At 41.7% G+C, this 12,042-nt stretch overlaps 1 protein-coding gene across 1 annotated transcript in view; it reads right to left on the bottom strand.

Annotated features, from left to right (window-relative positions):
• Positions 1–234: 234 nt before the first annotated feature.
• LOC141911187 (neuroligin-4, Y-linked-like) overlaps positions 235–12,042 on the bottom strand; it is an 81,966-nt gene continuing 70,158 nt past the window's right edge. Inside the window, exons 4-7 of the mRNA XM_074802166.1 lie at positions 6,205–6,387; positions 4,869–5,667; positions 4,192–4,310; positions 235–1,097 (exon numbers count right to left, since the gene is read on the bottom strand). Coding sequence (XP_074658267.1) covers positions 235–1,097; positions 4,192–4,310; positions 4,869–5,667; positions 6,205–6,387 — 1,964 coding nt within the window. The remainder of the gene's footprint in view (positions 1,098–4,191; positions 4,311–4,868; positions 5,668–6,204; positions 6,388–12,042) is intronic.

Genomic DNA, 12,042 nt, shown 5'->3' with positions numbered 1-12,042 from the left:
GAACTGAGAAAAAATCAAAGCAGAAATCAATTAAATTAAATTCAACAAAAAAAACAACAATTCAATACTTCTTACTTTAATCACATCTATTTACATCTAGTAATATTAATATTAATATTGATAATTGCAACAATATCAATATTAATACCTCAAAATAATGATCTAATGATAATCATGATATTGATATCGATATTTACAATAAACCTAAAGCTGAAATCTATAAATCTCTAGTTGTTACACGATAGTGACCGGATTCTGACCGTCCTGGTTACCGCAATGCGGACCGTCTTTCGAGTGCGATTTTTGGTATGAGCGGTTCATGGTTGCGTACGCAGGCGGACTATTACTGTACGGACTGCGCGACGTCGGCGAATTACCGTTAACATTACGCGGCGAGGAGCACGTAGAATTAGTCCGCACCGACGCCGGTAGTTTTAACACCGTGTTCGAATTACTTCCGGTACCCGCGCGTTGCAGCGTCGACATCTCCGAGTCGCTGCCAGGTGGCAGCACGTGATGGTGATGATGACTGTTCATTTTACGATGATCGGCCGCCGCCGCCACGTGGTTCTCAGTGGCGCCACCTTGCGGCGATGGTTTATTCAGATATTCGCGCTCCTGTTCGTGTTTATTTCCGCTTCCGCCGCGCATTTTGTCGCGCTGGTAGTAAACCCCGGCGAACACGAGAATATTTAAACACAGTAACGAACAGCCGACCGCTAGGGTTATACTTAACGACGAGTTTGCGCTGAGTAACGAGTTTCCGGTCGCCGCAGACGATTCCCCGCCCTGACTAGGATTCGTCGGCGCCGGAAGTAGCGTCAAACGGGGTATTTCCGTTATAAGTTGAGTGGTTGTAGTCGGTTGCGTGGTCGATTCGGTCGTGGTCGGCGCCGTCGTCGACGGTATCGGCGGAAATATAAGATGACCGTCCACGTCTAGAGTGTTGACGTCGTATGACGAACGATTGTTGTGCTGGTCGAGGAGGTGGTATTTCTCGTCGAGGTCGTCGGGTCGATGGATCTTCGGGATCAAGTCGAGCCACAGCGACATCTTGGCGCCGCGATACCGCTGCCGGATGCTGGGCCTCATTCCTGCTGTAAAATAGAAGATTCCAGAAACGCGAGCTCAATCTAAAGTTTTCTGACAGAGGGCGTGTTTATAACGCACACTGCTGCCACCTAGCGTTGAGCCTCGATCGTACAGACAAACAGACAGACGCACCTCCATCGCCAACCCGCCCGGTTTTATAGATTTATCAATGTTTGATAATTGGTAGTTGATGCAATGAATTCCCGGTTCAAGGTTAATTCAACAGTTTAATTCGATGAGTTTGAGTTCAGTAATTGATGATGAACTAATTTCAACTCAAGACTCACATCTGAACTGGATTCAGTGGGTTTTAGTATTTTTGTATCAAATACAATGCATTTCAGGACGCGGTTGAGTCACAACTGCATTCGTTCAGTCAAAAATATCTGCGAATTATGCTCTTGTATTATAAATATAGCTTGAACTCAAGGCAAATTTTACAATAACTTATAAAGCAAAATTTCGGCGAATACTGTTAGCTATTTTCGGGAAAGCCAGATTCAATTTCGTGCCGTAAAAGTCTTTAACAACCGCGGGCACAACAAATAGGATAGTTTCGAAAATAGAATTCGTTCAAACGAAAGAGTTCGGTTTTACACCGATATTTAATTCCTCCCAGTGAAACTGAATACAAAGTGAAAGGGGAATAAGCGAAATCAAAAATAGCATTCTTCCATTTAAAGGGTATAATCGTTTTCGAAAGCTAATTAAAATAGCTTTAAAAAACGATGATACCCTTTAAATAGAATCCTAGTCATCTATTTTTAGCTAACGGGTGTTTTAATTTTTTGATGAATATTCGTAGAATTGATTTCATTTTTGTTAAAAAAACCAGAATCGACTTAATTTTTGTTTGTCGTTTGACACGGTGCCGCACTAGTGACTCTTATTGCAGGCTACACTGCGTTACGACAGATTATTCATCAAATATGTATTATAGTTGCAGCCGCTAAAATCTACGCAAGATGCAAAGATTAAAAGACAAAGAAAAACATTCCCAGCAGAAATTGCCGAATTTGGACCTTTAAATATCAAGGATGCATAAACCTTTGGGTAATGTTTGATAACGATCTTTTAGAATTGGCCGCCAGGGGGACTTGTTTATATAAAAGGGGCAAAACTTAAGGGTTAACGTAATCTCTCGATCCAACCTGGCTTTTTTCAATAATATGGTTTAATTTGATTTCGATTTTTCAAATTTTTTTTCTTGTGTTTTGTGACGACACATTAATTGTGCTTTTAAGTGATTTGCCAATGATCGCGTTCTATTTCAATCAGGTGATCGACCAATAGATGGCGTTGGTGCGATATCGACCAATCAGCTAAAGAAGCTGAAGAATCAGTGCGACGGTGACCGGTGGCGACACCTGCTGTGAATGAAAGTAAAGGCGTGCAGAGAAGAAACGTCGAAGAAAAAATATTCTGAATATTCTACAAAATGTCGGAGAAAACGTTTTCAGGAAATGTTCTCGATTTTCTACAGACAGAAAGTTGAAAAATATTCTAAACGTTCTACAAAAATGTCTAAATTCTCTACACGGAAGGCGTTTGACTTATTTGAACTACGATTCACGAGGCTCAGCATTAGATAGGTGAACATGCAGTATACATGATCGCTATACATCCTAATATAGACCCTTTGAGAAAATATGGCTGCCTCCGTAAATCCACCTATGACATCATCTTTGAGTTTAAACGTGACTGAAAACTGACTGATATACCGTCAGGTGATTCAAACGGATTTTGAATTCAATTCATCCACGGATTTTAGTCCATATTTTTGACCGCATTACGGGTAGATTTACAACGATTCGAAATATGATGACGTCATAGGGGGTTCTATAGAGGTCGCCATGTCACAACGGAAACGATTGAAAATCTACGCATATACATGAAACATTCGCGAACGCTTTGACAGATTCTCTTTCACTAAACGGTACATTTTCAAATTGCGCAATAAAATCCATGCTTTTATACGGAAACGATCGAAAAAATATTTTACAAAAAAATGCCGTCTATACAAGATTCGTTTCTATTTCGAGAAAATGACTTCATAAATAAGAATTTAATCTATTTCTATCAATTCAAAAAATCGACAAAATGCAGATCATAGATATCAAAAGACGCTTCAAGGAATTCGTTCGTAAAGTACACGTGATAAGTGGTAGATATTTGAAGCTCGATATTTTTATGGGAGAGGTTGATCAGAAACTAGAAATAGTAGTCGTTATCAGGTCTACCACCCCACGGTAAGGACAGCTCCATTCATGAATCTTCCATCGTCCGATATGTATTCACCTGCGGCAAGCGAGGAGTAAAGGTGTTATGATTAATTTAACGCCTGGTGGCGGCTGTGGTATTTTTTTCTCACCCGGATATCGCTGTCGTTACCGACAGACGATAGATATTGCCAGACGGACGTATTCAAAGATTGAGCACGTCAGATCGTGACTCGAGCGCCCCCTGGGGACAGATCAACGCTCGAAAACCGGATACGAGTAATACGGTCCGGCGCGTAGTGATTTCGGTCTCGGCGCGATCAGAAATAGTCCCGTCGGGATTCGCCTGAAATGTGGTTATCTTTTATTCGCTATTTGACATGACCGATCTTTGACAGACGCAAAAGTTCGTAAAAATTAGACAGAAAAAAATGTAGAAATTTCCACGAACGGCAATGTGAGCCGACAGTTCACGCGGAGCTACCCAATCATGACGCTGAATAACCAAAAAGTTTTGGAGCCACCCTTAATCGGCATCGATGAAAACTAAATCATAAGTAATTCAAACTTGTGGTGATTTTGATTATTATTTTAATTAGTTAAACTATATTTCATATAAATCGTAACACCTTTACTTGTCTCTGTTTCTCTTAAAGGAACCAAGAACTGCTTTGGTTTTTGAAAACCAAGGATTTTACTTGAATCGGTTCTGTATTCCCCAGAGCTGTTTACGAACTTTACCTTTTGCTGTAAGGTTCTTGAAACCTATAAATGTTTTGATTTATAGGTTTCTATCCCTCTTCTCGAGGGACATCCTGACTCCTGCTGCTGCTGCTGCTGCTGCTGCTGCTGCTGCAGCAGCTGCTGTTTACACACTTACCTATATGTAAAAACCAGCGATCTTGAGGTAAAAATGCCGGCCAGGTCAAATCGACGAATCTATTCGGAGCCCTGCTTCCTCCGTGTTCAGATTTCTGTTCTTCCGGCTTGTTCGGGTCCCTACACGGAAAAAAAACAATTGAGCTGAAATAATGGCTACATTTCCTCTAGACCAGTAGCAGTAATAAGATTAGGCCTTTTATGCGCTATTTCGCCAAACCTGACGATAATCTCTAGAAATGAGCCGAAAAAGTGTCGTTTCCTTTTAGTCTTCATTCGAATTCGTCATAAATATATTTCATTTCTAATCGTTCAAATTCAGGGCAGACGTGACATCAGTCCAAAAGTTGTCTTAAATATCAAGGCTTGTCTTAAGTTATAAGCTTGGCTATAGAACTAAGTTTTTGTCGTATAGACTGATCTCAAAATTAAGCGATGGCTTACAACCGGGCCCTGGATTCAGTTCCACAGTTGTTGAGTTTGACTCATTGAAAATGAACTAATTTAAGTTATCGTAAAACTGTGGAACGTTTTGATCGGCCATGTATCGACAAAATACAACAGATACGAAGACATCTTGCTCAAAAGTGAACAGGTGGATAGTTGCAATCCGCCGGATATCTTTAACCAGAGCAACCGCAGCCGCTGTGAGTTTAAATCTTCGTGTTAAAAACTGACCCCGTTTTAGCGAAATTAGTCCAATAGGTCATCACCGCCTCGGACAACATTCGTTCGGACCTCGTGAAAGTCGACGGGAACGGATCGATACCGTCCGCTAGGGGCGCTCCTAACGCGTACATCAGATCCTCGCCGTGTATCCCGCCGGCCCAGCGCGGATACACGCCCACGCGAGACGGATACGTGAACGCGTAGTAATACGTGGCGCCGACGCGTGCGTGACGACGCGCGAAGTCGATACTCGGCGCTACATACTCCGCGTCGCCGAGTAGTTCCATCACCGAGTTCCGCGTCGTATCGTTGTCCTGTTCGCGGTCCCAATCCGCGTAGTGATGTGATAGGATGTCGAAGATTTTCTGCCGATGGAATTTATAGCAGTTCCGCACGAAAGTCCGTACGATCCGGTTTTTACGGTCGACTGTCACACCCTGTTCTATATCCCGATCGCTCAGGTAGAAATAGCCCTCGTTTTTCATGACTCCCGTCAGTAATTCCGAATCCCGTCCCGCCTTCTCCGCGCGTTCCAGTAATATTTTAACGTTTTTCTGTAGGACGCTTCGATGATAGATCACCGGACCGAAAGCCTCGTAATATTTCGGCGCTTCGATGTCGGCGTTGACTAACGTCTCGGCGCGGCGAGATTTGAAACACTTGACGAGACTTTCCGAGATGTCGATGTACTGACTACAGTTGACTTTGTGCGCCAGTTTCCTGGCGTAGAATCGAGGACGTTCGGTGACCGCCCACGTCGATAAAGCCGAACCACTCATTGATATTCCGCGACGCAAAAGATTTCCACCTGAAATAATTAGAAAACTCGAGTAAAATTCAGCGAAACTTAAGACACCAGAAAGTTAATGAAAGTTAATCACAGACTGTGGCAATCGAGGACCCCACTTGTGGCAAGCGAGGATCGTTCGTTAGAGTGCATTCAGATAACAACTCCCGGATTTGTTCTCAGATTCAAATAAAAATCTATCCATAATTTATCATATTCTTTGAATGGTGATTAGTAAAATTCACCCTATATATGATGAACTTCATCTGAGTTTATCAAGAGATCTATTGATTTGCCTAATTTCTGATGATTGAGTCTCCATAGTAACCTGTTCCACGGTTATATCGCCCTGAAGCAAGTTATCCCATGTCCAGGACCCAGTTCCACAGATCTGGGCCCAATTCAAGAATCTTCTGAACATTTGCCCGAATCCGCACTCTTTTAACATGTAGAGTATTTGAAAGCCTATTGAATCCAGGGAATCTGAGGATCCTACTCATCTATTGCTTTCGTTTTTAGGATGCAGGAAATAGAAAGATAGCATTTTCTAATTACCACGAATTACTGGAGACACCAACAATAGTTCAACCAGTGCAGCTCCGTAACCTTGACCCATAGCTGTAACTCGGTCAGGGTCACCGTCGAATGCACCGATGTTGGCTTTGATCCACGAAAGCGCCGCCACCAGATCCAGTAAAGCGTAGTTACCAACAGCGTTAGCATCAACAGTACTCATAAACCCTGGAATATATGAAAAATAGCTAAGTTAGTATCAGCACCACTAGGGGGCACTCATAAACCCTGGAATATATGAAAAATAGCTCAGTGTGTATCTGCACCACTAGGGGGCACTCATTAACCCTGTAACATATGAAAAATAGCTTAGTTAGTATCTGCACCACTAGGGGGCACTCATAAACCCTGGAATATATGAAAAATAGCTCAGTTAGTATCTGCACCACTAGGGGACACTCATAAACCTTGGAATATATGAAAAATAGCTTAGTTAGTATCAGCACCACTAGGGGGCACTCATTAATACTGTTATAAATCATAAATAAGTTAGAATCTGGGCACTCAATAGATAAATGAAATAAATTTGTTGCAATAAATCATAGCACAGTTAGTGTATGTGCCACTAGGGGCGCTTGTGTCTCTATACCCAGATACACGTGCATAGCAAAGAGTAGTTAGTATCAGTACCGATAGGGAGCGCTGCAATATCATCGAGCGCCACCTACTGGCCAGGAAACTAAACGATATATCGAAACTAAACGACATATCGAACCGAAAAGATTGACAGCTATCAAACTGCTTGAAGTGGGTTTTAAAAAGTTTCGATTTTTATATCGACCCAAAGGCCTTCGAAAAATGATTCCACTTTCCCCAAAATAAATATCGACCGATCGACCGACCCAACAACAAACACAAATTCCCCGATAAAATTGATGAATTATGTGAAAATGTCAAGCGCGCGTTTCGTTCATGTTTTTGATGCCTCGTCGTGTTTTCGCGATATTTGGATCCGACGAGAATCGAATTACTATCAACACGTGCGGGGTTTAATTCAATACACGAGAAAATATCAATAAAATACATAATAAATATAAATACATCTAGTTTCATGACCGTGGCAGCTGCCAGTTCTCGTCATATTAAACCGTATAGTAAATTATGAGGCCGGTTCCATTGTCAGGGTTCACGCTCAGTCTAAACTCATTTTGGTTCTATAACCAATATAACAACTTAAGACCAGTTTAAGCTCATTTTGGTTCTATAACCAATCTAACAACTTAAGACCTGTCTAAACTCATTTAGTTCTATTACCAATCTAACAACTTAAGATCAGTCTAAGCTCATTTTAGTTCTATAACCAATCTAACAACTTAAGACCAGTCTAAACTCATTTTAGTTCTATTACCAATCTAACAACTTAAGACCAGTCTAAGCTCATTTTGGTTCTATAACCAATCAAACAACTTAAGACCAGTCTAAGCTCATTTTGGTTCTATAACCAATCTAACAACTTAAGACCAGCCTAAGCTCATTTTAGTTCTATAACCAATCTAACAACTTAAGACCAGTCTCAGCTCATTTGGTTATATAACCAATCTAACAACTTAAGACCAGTCTCAGCTCATTTGGTTATATAACCAATCTAACAACCTAAGACCAGTTTTAACTCTTACACGACCAGTCTTAGATCTAAGCCAAAGTAATCTTGCCCTAGTAATTCTATGCTCAGAAACTGAACCAATCTTAATAGATCTATACCACCGTTACTATACTATGAAATTCTCTAAAGCTTCTTCGGTCTTAACTTAGGCTTTACGTTTTCACCACGAGACTCAATGAAACTACATGCAGATCTGCTTTCAGGCGAATCGATTTTGTAGCGGGGGATTGTTTGAAATCAATTATAAATTCGTACCTGGGCGAATTTTCTGCTTTCAACTCTCATGTAACGAGTGGGCGAAAACTACTGCCGTAATTTTCAGTCATTATCCAGAAACAGACGAAATTACTACCAAACAAGAGAAATCGACTTCGAATTGACGACGCGGCTACCCGGCAACACAAGTTAATAATGGTACTAGTAATTTATTCCATCATCAATTAAATCGAAGCATAATTTTCAAATAGAAGTCGAGTAGTACACGTCGATCTTTTGCTTACGGGAAGAACCTTATAGAAAGTGTAAGACCTTAGTTCTATAGCCAATCTAACAAGACCAGTCTAAACTCATTTTGGTTCTATAACCGATCTAACAACTTAAGATCAGTCTAAGCTCATATTAGTTCTATAACCAATCGAATAACTGAAGACCAGTCTAAGCTCATTTTGGTTTTATAACCAATCTAACAACTTAAGACCAGTCTAAGCTCATCTTAGTTCTATAACCAATCTAACAACTTAAGACCAGTCTAAGCTCATTTTGGTTCTATAGTCAATTTAACAACTTAAGACCAGTCTCAGCTCATTTTGGTTCTATAATAACCTGATGCCTGTGAGGACTCAGTAGGTAAATTGCTGGTTGTTTATATTTTATGGAGTGGTAATTATTTAGTATCTGGTCGTGGCTGCGACTAGTCGATATTTTTGGATGTCTCCGGGATGAGCTGAGTTTCGCAATTTCAAATGCAGCAAAAGTGAATTTTCAGCTCGCTAGTTGCAATTCAGGACGTATCGCGCTATTTCATTTATTACGAAACGCACCACAAATCAAATTTGGCACCAGTGATCGCGCTACAGAATCTAAGCCGTTATCCTGGCACGGTGCCAGATGTTAAACTAGACCGCATCTCCGAGGCGTTTGAATCGATTCGAAGTTCGAAAAACGGGCAGTTTGAAGTAAATTAACGATTCTAATTACGTAATTGAACGCAGGAAAGACACGTGGGCGATTCGGAAACTTGATTCGATAATTTAGAAGTTCTATCCGCGGGGTATCAGTCAAAACTGTAAACGCCCAACCTCCCAGTTTTAAGGAGTGTGACGCTCGATGAAAAGAAAAACCATTTTTCTTCTTTTTGAACGTAGATTTTTCATATACATGATTTACTGATCTAGGAATATCTCTTATGAAGAGCTTCGTAAAAACCTTCATCTAAAACACGTTTGTTAGTTTGGAAGGAATGCTTTAAGTGGTTGATCATATCAGGCAGCACCGGCAGCGGCGGCGGCGGCGGTTCCATACCACAGATTGATCAGTTTTGAGTTTAAGTTCAAGTTTCTTGGAGTAGACCATATCGTCCTTAATTTCATGACGATTAATTCGAAAAATGTGAATATAACACGCTATGATTTCTAATACCTGCTGTTTGTGTTTTTGTAGATGTTTGTGTTACGCATAAGGAACAAGCTGGCCAAGGTGACTAATTAGTCTACTAGTTAGCTCGCCAGCTTGGTTCGAGCCCCAGCGAGTGCGCGTAATTTCACTGCCACTTATCTAAATCGTTTCGTCTGAAGGGGTAAGGTTGTTCTACACTTAGACTCATATAACATTTCTGAAGGGTTTCCCCAGGGGGATGAGAGAGGGGGTTCTAGATTTTAACCGGTGGATATTTTCGGTGTTAATTGAGTCCGTGTGTATTGTCCGCGACGCTAAACGAATATCTATAAGTTATTGGGAAGGGTCAGGTCATGTTTTTGTATAACCGACTGTAGGGAGTGTTAATGTCAAGGACAACAGCAGTGATAATAGCGACGACACGACGCAGAGAATTCTATTAATTTTCTCTCAGTAACAGCTAATGGGATCTCTATATGTCTTAATGTGTTCACCGGTCAACTCACGCTATATCTCTCTTTTGTATAGCAACGCCGCAGATAACCGGGCTTCAGGCATTGATACTGTCGTGGCAGGTAAATACTCCACTTGTGGCAAGTGAGTATCCGCCAGGTGTCACTGGTGTGCAGAAGGACATCAATTACTGCGGTAACTGATGATTCCACTTGTGGCAAAAGAGGATCCACCTGGTGCCGCCAGTTTACAGTAGAACATCAATTACTGCGACAATACAGGATTCCAGTTGTGGCAATAGATGATCCACCAGGTGTTGCTAGTGTGCAGTAGGACATCGACCACCTCGACAAGAGAGGATTCGACTTGTGGCAAGCGAGGTTAATCGACCATCAAGGCGCAACAATTCGATCCGACGCCATTTTGCTAAAACAAACACGTCTGCAGCTATCGGTTTCACATTTGCAGACTTTCTGTCTCAACTAGCGACAACGCTCCGGATATGACCGTAGACCGTGTCCGTGTTCTAGCGTCAACCGGAAGTGACGCTGTACGTGCCGGCGATACCGAATTCGGCCATTAGGCGACGGTTATTCATTGATTTCCGGTCATGACTTCTCGGACGAGAGAATATAGCAATAAGTGACGCCAATAACATAAATGAAAAATTACGTCTGGTTTTTGAGGAGGTTTGAGACGGACCGGATGGAATTCTCAAGTCGGTCTCAGGCTTGTAAGTCCTAGCAGGGTAAAAGGTCGCAATATCAAATACCCCTATACCATCATCCAATACTAGTAAACAATTTAATGACTTCATAAGGGTATTTACGGAGACAGCTATATCTTTTCTAGAAGCATCTAAGAAGAGATTCTAGTACACAAAGTGACGATGAAGTCATAGGGAAATTTATGGAGGCATAGACATCTTTCTTCTCGTGGAAGTATGAACAGGGTGAAAGTGTTTGTGTAATAATATCCGATTGTCAATCTAAAAACGCGCCGTCCAATTACTCTCGTTTAGTGATAGAGAGTGGGATAGCTCGTATTGCGCAGAGACCGCGCCGGAGACGACCGCGTCGCCATTTTTCTGCACGCGGCTAGCCGAATAATCGATAAAAGTAATAGTTGTATTCTACGGAAGCCCCTTGGTGACATACGAGATAATTTTTTTCATAATTTCGACTTGTTATGTCAAATTTCGACATGATTTGTCGAATTTCTAATTAACTATGTCGAAATTCGACTCAGTATTTCGAAATTTGACTTATCATGTCGAAATTGTGAACAGATTATCTCGTATGTCACCAATGGGCTTCCGTAATATCCGGTGACCTCGCGCGCGTGTGGCCGGCTAGTTCTAGGTATTAGTTTACCTCTCCTGCCGCACACACACCGCTCGGCGTCACGTAGACTGTCGCCAGTAGTCGAGCTCGACGCGCACTGCCGAACACTTGAAGGAATGATACATTTACATCTGATACGTGTTTTGTGTGTGGTTCCAGAGTAAGAGTGATGATGAATAACGGGGTCCAGCAGCAGCAGCACATCGATCAATGTCGGCTGCTCTCGGGTTTATATTCATTGATCAACAGTTCATTTATCTTCCATCAAAAATTGTGCTAGTCATAGTGTGTGAAATTTAGGGAGCGGGGAGTGGTGAGGGGATGGGGGAGGGGGGCAGGACGAGGAGCGGGCTTCAGGGACCAGCGTAAAGTGATTATTCAGCGAACCAGGATCTGTACATTTCAGCAAAATCTAGGCCCAGTTCCACGGTTCTGAACCAAGTTCCACAGTCCTGAACCCAGTTCCACAGTTCTGAACCCAGGTCCACAGTCCTGAACCCAGTTCCACAGTTCTGAACCCAGTTCCACAGTCCTGAACCCAGTTCCACAGTTCTGAACCCAGTAAGTTTCAAAAATCTTGAGTACTCTATATTGTCATACAGCTATACAAATAGCCTAGAAACACATGAAGTAGAAAAAAAACTAAAACTGTTGCTTTGTGTGAATATTCAAATTACAAACGGTTTCGATACAGAAAAACTCAATACCGATATAACTTCAGACACTTTGAAGTTAAGTAAAATTGAGAGCGAAAGAATGTTTAAAATTTGACAGAACCGCAGCAGAAGGAACAGCAGAAGCGGCAGCGTT

Source organism: Tubulanus polymorphus, chromosome 9, assembly GCF_964204645.1.
Source record: "Tubulanus polymorphus chromosome 9, tnTubPoly1.2, whole genome shotgun sequence".
Classification (NCBI taxonomy): domain Eukaryota; kingdom Metazoa; phylum Nemertea; class Palaeonemertea; order Tubulaniformes; family Tubulanidae; genus Tubulanus; species Tubulanus polymorphus.
This window is presented reverse-complemented; position numbering and strand designations above follow the sequence as displayed.